The 20,690-nt window shown below is 51.7% G+C and overlaps 1 protein-coding gene across 1 annotated transcript; it reads right to left on the reverse strand.

The window, feature by feature from the left end:
* Positions 1–2,681: 2,681 nt before the first annotated feature.
* tmod4 (tropomodulin 4 (muscle)) lies at positions 2,682–20,396 on the reverse strand. Its single transcript, XM_067975999.1, has 10 exons — positions 20,298–20,396; positions 15,632–15,823; positions 14,613–14,769; positions 13,696–13,821; positions 10,319–10,408; positions 8,567–8,703; positions 7,456–7,563; positions 5,216–5,359; positions 3,912–4,056; positions 2,682–2,954 (listed from the first exon to the last, which is right to left on the reverse strand). The coding sequence occupies exons 2-10, from the start codon at positions 15,746–15,748 to the stop codon at positions 2,932–2,934; spliced, it is 1,047 nt and encodes a 348-aa protein (XP_067832100.1). The 5' UTR covers positions 15,749–15,823; positions 20,298–20,396; the 3' UTR covers positions 2,682–2,931.
* Between the last annotated feature and the right edge of the window lie 294 nt (positions 20,397–20,690).

Genomic DNA, 20,690 nt, shown 5'->3' on the forward strand with positions numbered 1-20,690 from the left:
TGGTGTTGGTTGAGGGATTAAATACTTGGAAGGACAACGGGGAGAACTCCCCCCTGCTCTTCTTCCAATAGTGGCCGTGGGATCTTTTACGTCCACTCGAGAGGGGCAGACGGGGCCCTCTGTTTAACGTCTCATCCGAAAGACGGCACCTCCCGCAGTGCAGCGCTCCCTCAGTACCGGCGCTGGGAGTGTCGGTCTGGGGCGGATGGCGGGGGGGGGTTTGTGAGGGGAGGGGAGAGGAGGGGACTGCAATCCAGCCGGAGTCAGCGCCCCGGAATGGGCGAGAGGGAGAGAGAGAGAGAGAGAGCGAGCAAGGTAACCCAGGCACCGCTGCCATGTCATTGAAACTTGTCCTCCTTTTAAAGAGAGCCGGAGAGGGCGACAGGCTTGCATTTATGAGGACGCAGCTGCTCATATTTTGGCCCCAGCTGAGCTCGTCATGGGGGGTGGGGGAGGCCGGAATGCATGTCATCGGAGCAATCTGTGAGGGGCATGCATTCCGAACACGGTCACAGAGGTCCCTCTCCGATTAATAGAGCGGTGTAGCCCCAGTAATTAATTCGAGATAGACGACCCCCGAGAGGCTACTTTGAATGGGCTCCCAACTCGACAAGGCAGCTGATTCACACCACGGCTCGTACTGTTTTGGATTCCCATCGCTCCACCATTGGCGGCCGTGCCTTCAGCCGCCCGGGCCCTAAGCTCTGGAATTCCCTCCCTAAACCTCTCCGCCTCTCTCTCCTCCTTAAAACCTACCTCTTTGACCAAGCTTTTGCTCACCTGTCCTAATGTCTCATGTGGCTCGGTGTCAAATATTGTCTGATTTACGCTCCTGCAAAGCGCCGAGAGGGCGTTTTACTACGTTAAAGGCGCTATATAAATGCAAGTTATTGTTCATTCCTATTTCGAGCCCTCAGGCCACAGGGATCTAATAGCAACCTGCCTTTATATAGACCCTCAATGCACTTCAGGCATGATTAATTACTGCAGAGGGCAGTCACTTGCTCTGTAGACGTGTGTAGCAGCTATCTTGCACACAGCATGATCCTGCAGCACTTCCCTGAGATGAATGACCAGTTAATTTGTGTGCTGATTGAGGGAGGAATGTTGGCCAGGACACTGGGAGAACTCCCTGCTCTTCTATTAATAGAGCTGTGGGATCTTTTACATCACCTGATTTAGGCAGTCGGGCCCTCTCATCGAAGGGGGCAGAGTGGCACTCAGACCTGTAAACATTTCGATCCAGAGGTGAGAGTGCTACCGACCGAGCCAGGCTCACACAACTACAGTTCAGTTCAAGCTCCCTCTACACTGTCCCGTCAAACACTCCCAGGGCAGGTACAGGGTTAGATACAGAGTAAAGCTCCCTCTACACTGTCCCGTCAAACACTCCCAGGGCAGGTACAGGGTTAGATACAGAGTAAAGCTCCCTCTACACTGTCCCGTCAAACACTCCCAGGGCAGGTACAGGGTTAGATACAGAGTAAAGCTCCCTCTACACTGTCCCGTCAAACACTCCCAGGGGCAGGTACAGGGTTAGATACAGAGTAAAGCTCCCTCTACACTGTCCTGTCAAACACTCCCAGGGCAGGTCCAGCATGAGTTCGAATCCCAATGGACCAAACCACTTCCCATTCACTCCCAGTGAAAGGCTCAGTACCAAACCATGCAGGGTATTTACACACTGAATAACACTCCCGTTTGGCATCATATTAGTGATCCTGAGTCAGCGATTGCATTGGGGCCAAGATGTGACTTACGGTGTAAGAAATGTCTGACTCACTGCAAAATGGTATTTTCCTTTTACACAGACAAAAGGCTGCAGCCAAAAATAACGCGTTCCTTTTTTGTCCTTTGTTTTATCACATTTCTCCCCCTCCCCGCAGGCACCGACCCTCGGTCCCATTTTGGCCGACAGGCCTCAGGTTCCTGAGTACAGTGCCGGCGGGTGCTGGCCGGCTATTCGGCCACGGGAAGCATCGCAGTCAAGCCCACTGCTGCCACCGCTTAATGTCCACACCCACTTTCCAACAGGTGGACACAGGATAATGACCAGGAAGAAAGAACTCGCATTTATATAGCGCCTTTCACAGCCTCAGGCCGTCCCAAAGCGCTTTATAGCCGCTGAAGTACTTTTTTGAAGTGTGGCCACTGTTGTAATGTAGGAAACGCGGCAGCCAATTTGCGCACAGCAAGATCCCACGAACAGCCACATGATAAATGATCTGTTGGTTGAGGGATAAACATTGGCCCCAGGACACTGGGGGGGGTGGGGAGAACTCTTCCCCCCCCCCCCCCCCCCCCGCTCTTCTTCCAGTAGTGGCCGTGGGATCTTTTACGTCCACCCGAGGAGGCCTCAAAGCCTCAACCTTCTGACTCGGAGGCGAGAGTGCTGCCCACTGAGCCGGGGCCAGAACTGGGGGATGTTTTCTGCTTGTGTCAAAAAAATTGTTTTTTTTTGATATAAGCAGAGTGACCTTCCGTACTGTTTGTGGGAGCTTGCTGTGCGCAAATTGGTTACTGCGTTTTCCGACATTACAACAGTGTCCACACTTCAAAATGTACTTACCGGGCTGTAAAGCGCTTTGGGACGTCCTGAGGTTGTGAAAGGCGCTATAGAAATGCAAGTTCTTTCTAATTTAGTAAACTGTAATCAAAGTGTATAAAAAAGCACTCGGCCGTAAATACATGGATTTATTTTATTTACAATTTTTCTTCCCGCAAATCGGTCTAGCAAAGGAAGGGCGGGAAGGAGCCACCTTGTCTTGACTCCGAAAGTCCTATAAAGCAGCTGGTTACATTATAAAATGTACCGGATTGCCCTCGCCAAAATGCGCTCTGTCCAATGTGCTTTGAACTCCTGCCCCCAGACACAAAAGACGACATTCGCAGTTAAGTTTTACATTCCATCCATCGTTCCCGAGGCCATTCTCATCGCCGTCGCTGTTGACGCACTGGGGAGAGATAAGGGTGACAAAAAGATTAATCCTCGCCGTTTAGAAAATGATACTCTAGTAGCCGACAAGATGCCCCCCGCCCCCCCAACTCCGAACCACTCAATCGCACGGAAAGAAAGAAAAAAATAACTTGCATTTATATAGCGCCTTTCACGACCTCAAGACGTCCCAAAAAAAACGCTTTACAACCAATGAGGTACAGCGTCAGAAGGTCGTGGGTTCGAGCCCCCGCTCCAGAGACTTGAGCGCAAAATCCAGGCCGGCACTCCCAGCGCCAGTACCGAGGGAGCGCCGCACTGTCGGATGAGACGTTAAACCGAGGGCCCCGTCTGCCCCCTCTCAGGCGGACGTAAAAGATCCCACGGCCGCTACTGGAAGAAGAGCAGGGGGGAGTTCTCCCCGGTGTCCTGGGGCCGATATTTATCCTTCAACCGACATCACTAAAAAACAGATGATCCGGTCATTTATCACATTGCTGTTTGTGGGATCTTGCTGTGCGCAAATTGGCTGCTGCGTTTCCTGCATTACAACAGTGACCACACCTCACAAAGTACTTCATTGGCTGTAAAGGTCGTGAAAGGCGCGATAGAAATGCAAGTTCTTTCATCTTCTAACCGTCCCCGAAAACGAGCTTGGACACGCCTCTACGCACAAGTGGGTGGGGCAACATCGGACTTAGCTGCGACGTCCTCACGATCGGGATCGCACGCAAGGAACGGGCACTCGGGGAGCTGCCCCGGGGTAGGGATCTCGCCAATCAGCCGGCGGGATCTCCGCTCCCGCTCGCCAGCTGGTAAAGGACACCGGGGCGACGCCGCCTCCCGCAGCCGAACAGCCCGCCGGGGGGGGTGGGGGGCGAATTAGCGAGGCGCCAGGGATTGCAGGAGCTCAACCAGAGCCCCTTCGAGAATGGGGAGTTGGGGGGGGGGGGCGGGGGGCTTCCGCTGTCCTTACACAAGTCGTTGTTCTTGGTGATGGCGATGGCAGCCCTTGCTCGCGGCCCCTGTTGCGTGAAGTGGTAGCCGAATCTGACGACGGTTTTGTTCTGTTCCAGCATCTTGGCGATCTCCATTTCCACAGCATCCCCGAGCTGGTGGCGCTGCATGTGTGTGGGAGGAGAAATAATAAAAATATATACTGAACGTACAACGGGCAAAGAGAGACAGAGCTAACCGCGCCCACCTCCCCTCCTCTCCTGAAGGTGCTGACTCTGTCTGGGGCACAGCTTCAATGGTTATGCTGCTAGACCAGCAATCCAGAGGTGGTGAGTTAAGTCCCACCTCAGACTCACTAAGTAATGCATAGACTGGCACCAGGAATCAGGGAAGGGAGCCAGTACCCCAGTGAGAGTCAGTGCCCGTGGGACCCGTACCCCAGTGAGAGTCGGCGTCTGTGGGACCCGTACCCCAGTGAGAGTCGGCGTCTGTGGGACCCGTACCCCAGTGAGAGTCGGCGTCTGTGGGACCCGTACCCCAGTGAGAGTCGGCGTCTGTGGGACCCGTACCCCAGTGAGAGTCGGCGTCTGTGGGACCCGTACCCCAGTGAGAGTCGGCGTCTGTGGGACCCGTACCCCAGTGAGAGTCGGCGTCTGTGGGACCCGTACCCCAGTGAGAGTCGGCGTCTGTGGGACCCGTACCCCAGTGAGAGTCGGCGTCTGTGGGACCCGTACCCCAGTGAGAGTCCGTGTCCGTGGGACCCGTACCCCAGTGAGAGTCAGTGTCTGTGGGACCCGTACCCCAGTGAGAGTCAGTGTCCGTGGGACCCGTACCCCAGTGAGAGTCGGCGTCTGTGGGACCCGTACCCCAGTGAGAGTCAGTGTCTGTGGGACCCGTACCCCAGTGAGAGTCGGTGTCTGTGGAACCCGTACCCCAGTGAGAGTCAGTGTCTGTGGGACCCGTACCCCAGTGAGAGTCAGTGTCCGTGGGACCCGTACCCCAGTGAGAGTCGGCGTCTGTGGGACCCGTACCCCAGTGAGAGTCAGTGTCTGTGGGACCCGTACCCCAGTGAGAGTCGGTGTCTGTGGAACCCGTACCCCAGTGAGAGTCAGTGTCTGTGGGACCCGTACCCCAGTGAGAGTCAGTGTCTGTGGAACCCGTACCCCAGTGAGAGTCAGTGTCTGTGGGACCCGTACCCCAGTGAGAGTCGGCGTCTGTGGGAGAGAAAATTGGGTGGTGTGAATCCAAGATTAAACCAGGTGGAAAATTTGGGGATGGGGTTTTCACCCGGATATGATGGCCCTCCAGGGCCTAACCCCTCACCTGGTTGTCTATCTTTAATTCAGTCACCGTGCGATTCTGCATCATGGCCTTAACTATAGCCCGCATCGCTGCACCGCTGATGAAGTTCGACTCGATATTAAGACTCTGCAAGGTGGAGTTTTGCTTCAGCATTTCAGCCAGGGCCTAACCCGGGGGTGGGTGGGGGGGGAAAGCAGACAAGACACACGGTCAAAAATAATCTGGGAGTTGATCGGAAATAGGTGAGGGTGGAGTTGTTCGGGTGCCTGGGACTAGAAGATTAACCTCACCTCCGAGATCAGGCTGCACATCCACAAACCTTCGAAGGTGGCAGGACAAGTTAGAATCACAGAGGGGGGGCGGGGTTGCAGCGCAGAAGGAGGCCACTCGGCCCATCGAGCCCGTGCCAGCTCACTGTAAGAGCAAACCAGTCAGTCCCACTCGCCCGCTCTTTCCCCTGAGCCCTGCAAATTTTTTCCCTTCAAATATTTATCATGCGATTCCTTAAAACCCACAGCAAGGTTACTTGTAACTTTTATTTTAATTGAAGTTCACTCATTTCTAGAAATTGCCACAGTCAAACGAACAAACTGACTCATCCCCGCTAAGTATCATCAAACCTAACTAGGAGAGTATTGCTATAATTCGCCTTTGGTGTGTCTCCGACCCATCTTTGGTCGAAGAACCTTCAGCTGCCTGGGCCCACCCTCTGAAACCCGCCCCTTCCCGCCTTCCCAAACCCCTTCACCTCTCCACTTCTCTAAGCGTCAGCTGTGGCTGCCTGGGTCAGAAGGTCGCGGGTTCGAGTCCCCGCTCCGGAGACTTGAGCCCATAATCCAGGCCGACGCTCCCGGCGCCCAGTACCGAGGGAGCGCCGCACTGTCGGAGGCCCCGTCTTTCGGATGAGACGTCAAACCGAGGGGCCCCGTCTGCCCCTCCCGGTTGGACATAAAAGATCCCACGGCCGCTATTGGAAGAAGAGCAGGGGGGGAGCGGGGGGGGAGTTCTCCCCGATGTCCTGGGGCCGATATTTATCCCTCAACCAACATCACTTAAAAAAAAACAGATGATCTGCTCGTTTATCACGTTGCTGTTTGTGGGATCTTGCTGTGCGCAAATCGGCCAAAGAAACAACGCTGACTACACTTCAAAAGTACTTCACTGGCTGTGAAAAGCGCTTTATATAAATAAGAGATCTTTCTGTCCTTCAAAACCTCTGCTCAAAAACTATCTTTCCAGCCAGTCGCTCACTCACCCCTCCGCATCTCTCCCTCCGTGACTTGGTCTCTGTATTTCCGGTTGTGAAATGTCTTTGGATTTTTTTTTAAATATGTTAAAAGCCTGACATTAATACAAGTACTTGTGATGAGCCGGTGATAGTCTCACTGTAGCAGCTGGCCACGCCATTCCACCCAAAACTGGACCCTGGCACAGAGACTCCCCCACCCAGGGTGCCCATCGGGCAGCAACGGGCACAGGCTCCACTCCCATCTACAGCTCCTTAATCTTGAACTCATCCAAAACTCTGCCTGCCCCCACCCAATATCCTAACACCAAGTCCCGTTCACCCATCACCCCCTGTGCTCGCTGACCTACATTGGCTCCCGGTCCGGGAACGCCTCGATTTTAAAATTTTCATCCTTGTTTTCAAATCCCCCTCCATAGCCCTCGCCCCCCTCCCTATCTCTGTAAACTCCTCCAACCCTCCGAGATCTCTGCGTTCCTCCAATTCCGGCCTCTTGCGCATCCCCCGATTTCCATCGCTCCACCATTGGCGGCCGTGCCTTCAGCCGCCCGGGCCCTAAGCTCTGGAATTCCCTCCCTAAACCTCTCCGCCTCTCTCTCCTCCTTTTAAGACGCTCCTTAAAACCTACCTCTTTGACCAAGATTTTGGTCACCTGTCCTAATCTCTCCTTGTGTGGCCCGGTGTCAAATTTTGTTTGATAATCACTCCTGTGAAGCGCCTTGGGGACGTTACACTACGTTAAAGGCGCTATATAAATGCAGGTTATAGTTTGTCACGTTAAAGGGCCCTACGTACGAACGGGCAACCCAACGACAATCAGCCTACAGCAAAGGTACGGCAGCAGCCGGCCAATCAGACAGCCGCGCCATCAAACATATGGAAAGGTCAAAGTGCGCCGTTGGCCAAATCCACCCCCTCCCCCCGATACCAAGTTTCACGGAACTAGACCAGTGGTCCCCAACAAAGCTACGACGTATCCCGGGTCCTACTGCTCCCAGGCCCTGGTCGTACTTACGTGAGCAACGGGGTCGTTGCTTCGAGTGGCCGCCATGGAGAGGCTCTTCACTTGGCTGTTATGCTTCAGGGCCTCTGCAAACTCCATGAGCATTGGTACGGGAATGTCCTGCGGGCAGAGGAAATGAATGAGACGTTATTTTTCCCGGGTTTTCTCTCTTGAAGGACTTGAGAAATCAGAAATGCAGCAAGTACAAATATAAACCAAGTTTGGAGGGAGTCACAAGACACGTACGCCTCAGCACTAAAAGGGTCCCGTCCTTCTCAGTTTGGACACAGCCAATGCAGTGTTTGACGGGACAGTGTGGAGGGAGCTTTACTCTGTATCTAACCCTGTACCTGCCCTGGGAGTGTTTGATGGGACAGTGTAGAGGGAGCTTTACTCTGTATCTAGCCCTGTACCTGCCCTGGGAGTGTTTGATGGGACAGTGTAGAGGGAGCTTTACTCTGTATCTAACCCTGTACCTGCCCTGGGAGTGTTTGATGGGACAGTGTAGAGGGAGCTTTACTCTGTATCTAACCCTGTACCTGCCCTGGGAGTGTTTGATGGGACAGTGTAGAGGGAGCTTTACTCTGTATCTAACCCTGTACCTGCCCTGGGAGTGTTTGACGGGACAGTGTAGAGGGAGCTTTACTCTGTATCTAACCCTGTACCTGCCCTGGGAGTGTTTGACGGGACAGTGTAGAGGGAGCTTTACTCTGTATCTAACCCTGTACCTGCCCTGGGAGTGTTTGACGGGACAGTGTAGAGGGAGCTTTACTCTGTATCTAACCCTGTACCTGCCCTGGGAGTGTTTGACGGGACAGTGTAGAGGGAGCTTTACTCTGTATCTAACCCTGTACCTGCCCTGGGAGTGTTTGATGGGACAGTGTAGAGGGAGCTTTACTCTGTATCTAACCCTGTACCTGCCCTGGGAGTGTTTGACGGGACAGTGTAGAGGGAGCTTTACTCTGTATCTAACCCTGTACCTGCCCTGGGAGTGTTTGATGGGACAGTGTCGAGGGAGCTTTACTCTGTATCTAACCCTGTACCTGCCCTGGGAGTGTTTGACGGGACAGTGTAGAGGGATCTACCATCAACACAGACACATAAACAAGGGCAAGAGAATCACCTTGATGTTGTTCAGATTAACCTCGACCAGACCCTTGTCATCGTTCTTTATTTTCTTCAGGGTGTCATCAACATCGGTTTCATTGGGTGGCTCATCGGGATACGGTTTGTACTCGTAGGAATCTGGTTTGACCACACCTGCAAGGCAAAAATAAATTGGAAGAGTTTTTCTTGTTCTGTCCTTGAGGCAATTTTCCTTCTTCATCCCTCTCTCCTTGAGCCTCCCAGTGCAGCTCCCCCTGAGCCTCCGTTGGGAAGTACACGCTGTTGGTTATGGCACTCTGCCTTGTTATCAGGTTTGACTTTGATTCCCAGATTGATGCTGGGTGAACCGATCTGAATCAGGGAGATTTCCTTGTGTATAAACCACTCGTGGAGCGCTGTGCACAGTTCTGGTCTCCATATACCTTGGTTAGACCACACTTGGAGCACTGTGCACAGTTCTGGTCTCCATATACCTTGGTTAGACCACACTTGGAGCACTGTGCACAGTTCTGGTCTCCATATACCATGGTTAGACCACACATGGAGCACTGTGCACATTATTGGTCTCCATATACCTTGGTTAGACCACATTCGGAGCACTGTGCACAGTTCTGATCTCCATATACCTTGGATGGACCACACTTGGAGCACTGTGCACAGTTCTGGTCTCCATATACCTTGGTTAGACCACACTTGGAGCACTGTGCATAGTTCTGGTCTCCATATACCTTGGTTAGACCACACTTGGAGCACTGTGCACAGTTCTGGTCTCCATATACCTTGGTTAGACCACACTTGGAGCACTGTGCATAGTTCTGGTCTCCATATACCTTGGTTAGACCACACTTGGAGCACTGTGCATAGTTCTGGTCTCCATATACCTTGGTTAGACCACACTTGGAGCACTGGGCACAGTTCTGGTCTCCATATTACAAAAATGATATAGAGGCACTGGAGAAGGTGCAAAAAAGATTCACAAGGATGATCCCAGAACCAAGAGGATATACCTATCAGGAAAGACTGAACAGACTGGGGCTCATTTCTCTAGAAAAGAGAAGACTGAGGGGTGACCTGATAGCGGTCTTTAAAATTACAAAGGGTCTCGATGGGGTAGACGTAGAGAAGATGTTTCCACTTGTGGGGGGAGAACAGAACTAGAGGGCCATAAATATAAGAGAGTCACTAATAAATCCAATCGGGAATTCAGGAGAAACTTCTTTACCCAGAGAGTGGTGAGAATGTGGAACTCGCTCCCACATGGAGTGGTTGAGGTGAATAGTGTAGATGGATTTAAGGGGAAGCTGGATAAACACATGAGGGAGAAAGGAATAGAAGGATATGGGGATAGGGTGAGATGAAGAGGTGAGAATGAGGTTCGTGTGGAGCATAAACACCAGCACAGACCAGATGGGCCGAACGGCCTGTTAATTCCATGTAATTCTATGTAATATATTCATTCTCAGGATGTGGGTGCTGCAGGCAAAGCCGGCATTTATTGCCCTGTCCCAAGCTACCCTGAGAAGGAGGCACCCTCTTGGTAATGATGGGAGTTAAGACACAGATCTAATTGAATGGTCACAAGGCGAGGACAGGATGAGGCCTCATGCAGTCGAACAGCCCACCAGTACACACCGTCGGGACTCGCACTCGAAGAATGGACACTTGAGTGAGGCAGCCACCAGCCGACAATCCCAGCATGGAGTCATCGCTGGCAGAGCAGGAACAGAGAGAGAAGGAAAGTGGGAATGGAGTCTCCAACAATACTCACTGTTTATTCCTTCTTTATTCATGATCACTCCACTTCCCAGTGCATCATAATACTGCTTGTTACTCATCAGTTTGTACATTCCCAGGATAGCTGCAATTGAAAGAAAAGCACATTTACCTCAAGGACTTCTGTGCACGGGTTAGATACAGAGTAAAGCTCCCTCTACACTGTCCCATCAAACACTCCCAGGACAGGTACAGGGTTAGATACAGAGTAAAGCTCCCTCTACACTGCCCTAACAAAGTGTCTGAGCCTCAAGGACCCCCCTCCATACATGTTTTTCCATTTCACAGGCCCTCGGCCAGTATGAGTAAGATTTTCCATTCCTTCTGGGTTGGGGGCCATTTTGTGCTGGTTTGGGGGCCATTTTATGCTGGTTTGGGGGCCATTTTATGCTGGTTTGGGGGCCATTTTATGCTGGGTTGGGGGCCATTTTGTGCTGGGTTGGGGGCCATTTTATGCTGGTTTGGGGGCCATTTTGTGCGGTGGGCCCATGAGAACTGGATTGAGACCAATGTCCTTTCTCAAAAGCCCCTCACAGCTGACGCGCCCAGGGGTTTTTCATACCGTCAGTCTGGGCTAGATTCAAACACCGGGCCCAGCCTGTAACCCACTCTGGCACCATCACGTAGAGATAGATGGATAGATCGGTTTGCCATATGTGCTCTATATGAGAGAAGGCTGGGTGACCTTGGCTCTCAGTCTGCTGCTGACCAGTGGGAACTGGAGATCCCTAGAGAGCGAGGTGTGGGACCCAAGGTTAGTCCAGGGATATTCGAACTGCTTCTTCACTCCCATTTGCAGCAGCTGAATCATGCTCCCCTGCCAAGGAGCTACTTTACTTGGGGCAGTGTCCCCGTGACCAGCTCCCTTTGCTCGCTGCTGCTCAACACAGTGTTACGTTCCCCCCTCTCGCCTGTCAGCCCTGCCTCAGTGGGTAGCGCGCGCTCTCTCTCGCCTCTGAGTCAGAAGGTCGTGGGTTCGAGTCCCCGCTCCAGAGACTTGAGCACAAAACCCAGGCCCACCCTCCCGCTGCCAGTACTGAGGGAGTGCCGCACTGTCAGAGGTGCCGTCTTTCGGATGAGACGTTAAACCGAGGGCCCCGTCTGCCCCTCTCAGGTGGACGCAAAAGATCCCACGGCCACTATTGGAAGAAGAGCAGGGGGGAGTTCTCCCCGGTGTCCTGGGGGCCGATATTTATCCCTCAACCAACATCACTAAAAAAAAAACAGATGATCCGGTCATTTATCACATTGCTGTTTGTGGGATCTTGCTGTGCGCAAATTGCGACTACACTTCAAAAGTACTTCATTGGCTGTAAAGCGCTTTGGGACGTCCTGAGGTTGTGAAAGGCGCAAAAGAAATGCAAGTTTTTCTTTTCATAAATATAAGATAGCCCTAAAAGATTAAATAAAGAATTTAGGAGGAATTTCTCTTGCTCAGAGTGGTGAGAATGTGGCACTCGCTGTCAGTTGAAGGAGAGAGTACAGATGCATTTAAGGGGAGGCTTGATGCACACATGAGGGAGAGGGGAATAGAAGATTACAGCAATAAGCAACAATACCCTGCATTTATATAGAGCCTTTAACGCAGTTAAACGTCCCAAGGTGCTTCACAGGAGCGTTAATCAGACAAAATTTGACACCGAGCCACATAAGGAGATATTAGGGACAGGTGACCAAAAGCTCGGTCAAAGAGGGAGGTTTTAAAGAGCGTCTTAAAGGAGGAGAGAGAGGCGGAGAGGTTTAGGGAGGGAATTCCAGAGCTTAGGGCCCAGGCGGCTGAAGGCACGGCCGCCAATGGTGGAGCGATGGAAATCGGGGGGATGCGCGAGAGGCCGGAATCGGAGGAGCGCAGAGATCTCGGAGGGTTGTAGGGGCTGGAGGAGGTCACGGAGATAGGGAGGGTGGGCGAGATAATTAGAGTGGGAGGAGGTTCACACGGAGTATAAACACCGGCCTAGTTGGGCCGCAGGTGGATTCTATGTAATTCACTGGCTGTTTAAGCACTCCTGGTGAGGCAGAGGAGAAGGGGTTACTTGTTGTCGAGCCAGCTCTGTGCTGAGAGAGTCGACACAGCTCTTTAAATACAAGCCCTGAACACCAGTTGCATGCACCTACTTCACTCAAACGTCAAACAACATTTCACACACTGACACACAACCCATGTTACGAGGGAATCTAACACTCCCAGACACCCGCTTTTCGAGTAACTTAATCCTGATTAGCTCCAACTGATCCTTGTGCGGGGAGCTTGGAGCTGCTAGTGCGTTAGGGAATTGATAGTGCCTTCAACCGCCCGGGCCCTGAGCTCTGGAATTCCCTCCCTAAACCTCTCCGCCTCTCTCTCCTCCTTTAAGACGCTCCTTAAAACCTCCCTCTTTGACCGAGCTTTTAATCACCTGTCCTAATATCTCCTCATGTGGCTCGGTGTCAAATTTCGTTTGATAATCGTTCCTGTGAGGCGCCCTGGGGATGTTAACGGCGCTATATAAATGCAATTTGTTCTTGAATATGTGTCGATACAGTACCTGCCTGTTAATACACACCTCTCCATCTATTTGTGCCCTCACCTCTTCCAACTGATTTCTCCTGCGTCTGGCACTCGCTGGGGCACTCGATGAAATGCGTGGGCTCTGAATGCCCCCTCTCCCCGGGTACCCTCGTCCAACTGGCCCCCTTCGCCATGAGTCACCCATGTTCGTGAGTCCAAATCAGACGATGAAAGATTAGGCCAGATTTACACCGGGGAATAATCCTCCTCGTAAAGAAACAAACTCGCATTTCTATCGTGTCTTTCACAACCTCAGGACGTCCCAAAGCGTTTTACAGCCAATGAAGTACTTCTGAAGTGTAGTCACTGTTGTAATGTAGGGAACGGGCCAGCAAATTTGCGCACAGCAAGATCCCACGATGAGTAAGATGACCAGATCTGTTTTTTTTTTAGTGATGTTGGTTGAGGGATAAATATCGGCCCCAGGACACCGGGGAGAACTCCCCCCTGCTCTTCTTCCCCGTGGGATCTTTTAACATCCACCTGAGAGGGGCAGACGGAGCCCTCGATTTAACGTCTCATCCGAAAGACGGCACCTCCGGCAGTGCGGCACTCCCTCAGTACTGCAGCGGGAGTGTCGGCCTGGATTATGGGGCTCAAGTCTCTGGAGCGGGGGCTCGAACCCACAACCTTCTGACACAGAGTCACTGCCGATCATACCCCGGAAAATTGGCCTCAGCACCCCCTTTGAATGTCATGTATTTTATCTCACGCACTCCTGGCCACCCAATCCTATAGACGACCCCCCTCCCCAATGACCCCAGATGTCGGTCGGATATAGGCCTCTCTCTGATGCACCCCTTGCGTTCCCGACAGACAGATACCTGCAATGTCACACATCTCGGCATCAGAGGCATTAGCGAGAGCTTCCTCCAGCTCTGGCTCCAAGATCACGTCAGCATCCTTCTCAAACTGCGTCTTCACCCTCTCCTTGGGAACAAATGGCTTTCCTGCACCACACAGAGAAAGAGGGAGTTAAAGGAGAGAGAGAGAGAGAGAGAGAGAACACAGAATGAAGGGAGGGACAGCGAGGGGAGAGAGAGAATAACGGAATGAAGGTATCACGTGTTAGATACAGAGTAAAGCTCCCTCTACACTGTCCCGTCAAACACTCCCAGGGGCAGGTACAGGGTTAGAGACAGAGTAAAGCTCCCTCTACACCGTCCCATCAAACACTCCCAGGGCAGGTACAGGGTTAGATACAGAGTAAAGCTCCCTCTACACTGTCCCATCAAACACTCCCAGGGCAGGTACAGGGTTAGATACAGAGTAAAGCTCCCTCTACACTGTCCCATCAAACACTCCCAGGGTAGGTATAGGGTTAGAGACAGAGTAAAGCTCCCTCTACACTGTCCCATCAAACACTCCCAGGGCAGGTACAGGGTTAGATACAGAGTAAAGCTCCCTCTACACTGTCCCATCAAACACTCCCAGGGCAGGTACAGGGTTAGATACAGAGTAAAGCTCCCTCTACCTTCTGGTAATTTGCTCAAGTGCTCATTCTTCAAGTGGTGAGGCTAGACAGGCGAGTGGCAATTCGACCGTGGGGGGCTTCACAGAACTAGCCCATTCCTCCAAACGCCTGCCGGGTTAATGATGAGCCGCTCCGCACCCCCCCCCCCCCCCCCCCCCCCCCATCAACTAGGAGCACCGAGGCCCGACTCCCAGTGCTGCCCAGGCCCAGCGAGCCACTCCCGAGCTGTCGGAACGGCCCTCAGTTCCCTCACCCGGGACGTCCCACCTCGTTTCTCGCCGGTGAAGGGTATCAGGTCCTCGCGGTCCTCCGCCTCCATGGCCTGCTTCTCCAGGTAGCCCAGCAGCTGGTCTCGGTCGTAGGGCCCAGTCGGAACCTTCTTCGTCTGGTCCTTCTGACGCATGCCGGCCGGCAGGAGGGCGTTCTGTCGAGGGGTGGGGGGGGGGGGAACGGAGAGAGGTGTTAGGTTGGCGTGGCCTGGCGGTCCCTGAACAAGGGCGCCCCTCCACCGGCCCCCACCTCACACGCAGGAGGGCAGGGTGGGAGAAGGAAAGAATGTGGCTATTCGGCCGCAGGAGGCGTCGCGGTCAAGCCCGCTCCTCCCGTCACCTGATGTCCACACCCGCTCTCCAACAGGTGTGACACTGGACAACGACCAGGAAGAAAGAATTTGCATTTCTATAGCGCCTTTCACCACCTCAGGATGTCCCAAAGCGCTTTACAGCCAATGAAGTACTTTTGAAGTTTAGTCACTGTTGTAATGTAGGAAACGGAGCAGCCAATTTGCGCACAGCAAGATCCCACAAACAGCAATGTGATAAATGACCGGATCATCTGTTTTTTTTTAGTGATGTTGGTTGAGGGATAAATATCGGCCCCCAGGACACCGGGGAGAACTCCCCCCTGCTCTTCTTCCAATAGTGGCCGTGGGATCTTTTACGTCCACCCGAGAGGGGCAGACGGGGCCCTCGGTTTAACGTCTCCTCCGAAAGACGGGCACCTCCGACAGTGCAGCACTCCCTCAGCACTGGCAGTGGCGAGTGTGGGCCTGGATTACGGGCTCGAGTCTCTGGAGTGGGGACTGACCGCGTCTCCCACATTACAACAGTGACTACACTCCAAAAATTGGCTGTAAAACGCTTTGGGGCGTCCTGAGGTTGTGAAAGGCGCTATATAAATGCAAGGACTTCCTAGGAAATTTATTTTCAACAGGTCGGCCAACTCTTCAACCTCCTCCTTCCCACCCCTCTGTCACCATCGTCCCCGCCATCCGAACCATTCCTCACCTCCGGGTCCATTTCTGTCAGATCGTAGTCCAGCTGCTCGAGCTCGTGCTCCGAGAGCTGCCCGAGGATTTGGTCCTCGTCGATGTTCAGGTACTTCTCCATCTCGAGATGCGCCATTGCCGATCTGTGGGGCTCCCCCTGGATTTAAGGCAGTGTCGTTCTGTGCTCTCGGCAGCCGAAGGACTCCTCGCCCTGTCGGAAACAGCAAACGGACGGATGGGAACGGGAGCGTTAGCGTTACTGGTCCAAAGTTCGCGGGTTCGAGTCCCACCGTGGCAAGTTAGAACCGTACAGCACAGAAGGAGGCCATTCGGCCCATCATGCCCGTGTCAACTCTTTGAAAGAGCTGCCCAATTGGTCCCGCTCCCCGTAGCCCCTGCTCGCTCGCCTCTGAGTCAGGAGCTCGCGGGTTCGAGCCCCCACTCCAGAGACTCGGGCACAAAATCCAGGCCGACGCTCCCAGTGGCAGCACTGAGGGAGTGCCGCACTGTCGGAGGTGCCGTCTTTCGGATGAGACGTTAAACAGGTGCCCCTCTCGGGTGGACGTAAAAGATCCCCCGGCCACTATTTCGAAGAAGAGTTCTCCCCGGTGCCCGGGGGCTAATCCCTCAACCAACATCACCAAAACAGATGATCTGATCAAACAGGGGACTCTCGGGGGGGAGGAACTAAATACGATTAAAATCACTCAGGAGATGGTACTCAGTAAAATAATGGGACTCAAGGCGGATAAATCCCCTGGACCTGATGGCTTCCATCCTAGGGTCTTGAGGGAAGTGGCAGTAGGGATTGTGGATGCTTTGGTGATAGTTTTCCAAAATTCCCTGGACTCAGGAGAGGTCCCGGCAGATTGGAAAACTGCTAATGTAACACCGTTATTTAAAAAGGGTAGTAGGCAGAAGGCTGGAAATTATAGGCCAGTTAGCTTAACATCTGTGGTGGGTAAAATTTTGGAGTCTATTATTAAGGAGACAGTAACGGAACATTTGGATAAGCATAATTTAATAGGACAAAGTCAGCATGGCTTTATGAAGGGGAAGTCATATCTGACAAATTTGCTTGAGTTCTTCGAGGATATAACGTATAGGGTGGATAAAGGGGAACCAGTGGACGTAGTGTATTTAGACTTCCAGAAGGCATTCGACAAGGTGCCACATAAAAGATTATTACTTAAGATAAAAAATCACGGGATTGGGGGTAATATTCTGGCATGGGTGGAGGATTGGTTATCAAACAGGAAGCAGAGAGTTGGGATAAATGGTTCATTTTCGGACTGGCAACCAGTAACCAGTGGTGTTCCACAGGGGTCGGTGCTGGGTCCCCAACTCTTTACAATCTATATTAACGATTTGGAGGAGGGGAACCGAGTGCAACATATCAAAATTTGCAGATGATACAAAGATGGGAGGGAAAGTAGAGAGTGAGGAGGACATAAAAAACCTGCAAGGGGATATAGACAGGCTGGGTGAGTGGGCGGAGACTTGGCAGATGCAATATAATATTGGAAAATGTGAGGTTATGCACTTTGGCAGGAAAAATCAGAGAGCAAGTTATTTTCTTAATGGCGAGAAACTGGAAAGTACTGCAGTACAAAGGGATCTGGGGGTCCTAGTGCAAGAAAATCAAAAAGTTGGTATGCAGGTGCAGCAGGTGATCAAGAAAGCCAACGGAATGTTGGCTTTTATTGCTAGGGGGATAGAATATAAAAACAAGGAGGTATTGCTGCAGTTATATAAGGTATTGGTGAGACCGCACCTGGAATACTGCATACAGTTTTGGTCTCCATACTTAAGAAAAGACATACTTGCTCTCGAGGCAGTACAAAGAAGGTTCACTCGGTTAATCCCGGGGATGAGGGGGCGGACATATGAGGAGAGGTTGAGTAGATTGGGACTCTACTCATTGGAGTTCAGAAGAATGAGAGGCGATCTTATTGAAACATATAAGATTGTGAAGGGTCTTGATCGGGTGGATGCAGTAAGGATGTTCCCAAAGATGGGTGAAACTAGAACTAGGGGGCATAATCTTAGAATAAGGGGCTGCTCTTTCAAAACTGAGATGAGGAGAAACTTCTTCACTCAGAGGGTGGTAGGTCTGTGGAATTTGCTGCCCCAGGAAGCTGTGGAAGCTACATCATTAGATAAATTTAAAACAGAAATAGACAGTTTCCTAGAAGTAAAGGGAATTAGGGGTTATGGGGAGCGGGCAGGAAATTGGACATGAAGCTGAGTTCGGATCGGTCAATGCCCTGTGGGTGGCGGAGAGGGCCCAGGGGCTATGTGGCCGGGTCCTGCTCCGACTTCTTGTGTTCTTTAGATTTGTGGTTGGGATCAGATCAGCCATGATCTTATTGAATGGCGGAGCAGGCTCGAGGGGCCGATTGGCCTACTCCTGCTCCAATTTCTTATGTTCTTATGTTCTTATGTTCTTATGCTGTTTGTGGGATCTTGCTGTGCGCAAATTGGCTGCTGCGTTTCCCACATTACAACAGTGACCACACTTCAAAAAGTACTTCATTGGTTGCAAAGTGCTTTGGGACGTCCTGAGGTTGTGAAAGGCGCGACAGAAATGCACGTTTTTTTCTCTGTGCTGTAGGTTTCTATAAAAATCTATCGTAAAAAAGCAGTGACTCGACGCCCGAAACTGCAAGGTTCTGGTCCACTGATAAGACAGAGGGGCAGTCACCGCGATCAGATCGTACACAACCTGGAGAGAGGCCCAGCTGGTAGGCTGAGATAGCTGGGCTGGTCACAGGAGACTCCCTGGCCTGTGCAAATCGGGTCAGAGAGGTCACAAACCCCTCCTAAATACGCCTGGCCTGACCGACGTCCGGGCCCTAATCCCCCTCACGTTCGCACCCCTCCCAAAACCCTCTCTCGGGTGCCCTGGGGGCCAATATTTATCCCTCAACAAACATCATTCAAAAAAAAAACCAGATGATCTGGGTCATTTATCGCATGGCTGTTTGTGGGATCTTGCTGTGCGCAAAATCGGCTGCTGCGTCTCCCACATCACAACAGTGACTGCACTTCGAAAAAAAAAGGTGCTTCATCGGCCGTAAAGGGCTTTTGAGGTCGTGAAAGGGGCAATAGAAATCCTTTAGCCTTTTCTTGTGGCCTCCTGAGACGAGTGGGAAAAGTGAAACCGCCATTTTGGTTTTTTTTAAAACCGCGGCTTTCTGGAGAATAAACTTCTTGAAAATAAAATATAGAAGGCCGGGGGGGGGGGAACAAAACTCGCGATTTAAAGTCTGACTAAAGTTGGGGACAAATCGTCGATTAAAACTGGGCCTGAATTTTGGAAGACTGGAACCGAGGAGCAGTGGGGTTGCCAACTCTCCAGGGTTGGCCCTGGAGTCTCCAGGAATTGCAGATTAAACTCCAGGACGCTGCAGGGGGCAAAAAACAAAAAGCCCCGGGGGAAAAAAAAAAATCAAAGCGATCGTCACTAATAAAACTTGCTTTGAACACTTTGGTTTTACCGGTGATCAAAATGTCTTGTGTTGGGGAATGGACTGTTTGACTGACAGTCGAGAGGAGTCAGATTGGCCGTGGGAAGGCGGGGCTCCGAGATGATGGGCATGTCGGGCGACCAATGGCGGGAGAGTGGCGGGGCGGGGTGGTTGACCATGTGACGAGACCTCCAGGAATACCTCCAGCCAGAGTTGGCAACCCTTGCCTCAGCTCGGTCAGACTCCGCGGAACTGCTCCCAGTGCAGTACCGAGGGAGTGCTGCACTGTCGGAGGTGCCGACGAGACAGTCAATCTTGAACCTGGATCTTTAAAACGATGAAGGGGTTCGTGGGGTCTCCGCTTGTGGGAGGGGGGTCATAAATATAAGATAATCTCCAATGGGGAATTCAGGAGAAACTTCTTCACCCAGAGAGTGGTGAGAATGTGGAACTCACTCCCACATGGAGTGGTTGAGGCGAATATGGATTTAAGAGGGAGAAAGGAATAGAAGCATAGCGTTGAGATGCATTAAATTCTACGTTAAACCGTCTGCCCTCTCAGGTGGGCGTAAAAGGATCCCAGGGCCACTATTTGGAAACAATTGCCCCTCAAGGTCTCTTTTCGCACGGTGGCGCCTGTCCCTTTAAATAAGACGTTCAGATGGAGAATTCAGGTCACCAGAAGTGCCACAAATATTCAGACCTTACAACACGCCTCGAACTGAACTGGCATCCCTGCTTGCAAGCCAAAAAAAATAAATAATAGCCACAGCAAGAATAAATCCACGCAAAAAAAGGACCTTTCCCTTTGCAGTTTTAACAGCAAGCAAACATGTTTCAAAGTTAAACCAGCTTTAAATTTAACCCCAGAAAGTTAAAGCCAACTCTGTCGCTTTAAATGTTCATCAGCCAATACAAAAAGTTGTCGACCATATAAAGTCTGAGCTGGCTGCCTAACACAGAGGCAAGTGTCGAATAGATAACTTAATGCAATAAACTAGAAAAAGAAATGAAGATAAGAAGACACGTTTTGCAAAAACAAAATCGACTTAAATTTCATTCCCACTTTTTTTTTTGCAACTGACGCACAACTGACAAGATAAAAGTTTCCCAGTCGATTTCAACCCCTGCTGAAATAATGCAAAAAAAAAGAAAAAGGTTAATTGTACTTTAGATTACAAACGTGATATTATTGAAGAGTTTTAGTGGGCTTACCCGAGCCTCCAGGGTGCAAATGGAAGGTTTGTCCGCTGATTGCAGGGAGGAGGAGGAGGGTCAGGGCTGGTCGCGGACTCTTGTCAAATCAGCAATTACTCATCTGGGATCAAATTCACAAAAGCCCATGGGGAATCTAATGTAAGGAGTTGCCATCTAGCGGCTGCGCCGGCTCAGGGCCCGATTTATCAATGATGCCTAAAGGAAAAAGCAGTTCCCCTTTGCATATTGGAGGACGGAAATTCCTTTTTTACAAATAAAAATGGAAAAGAGTTGAGAAATTAATGTTTGGAGGGGAGGAATGGGACTGAGGGGAGGGTTCTTTCAGAGGGCGAGCACGGGGGCGATGGGCCGAATGGGGAATGGGACTGAGGGGAGGGTTCTTTTGGAGGG

The sequence above is a fragment of the Heptranchias perlo genome, chromosome 44, assembly GCF_035084215.1.
Source record: "Heptranchias perlo isolate sHepPer1 chromosome 44, sHepPer1.hap1, whole genome shotgun sequence".
NCBI classification, from domain to species: Eukaryota; Metazoa; Chordata; class Chondrichthyes; order Hexanchiformes; family Hexanchidae; genus Heptranchias; species Heptranchias perlo.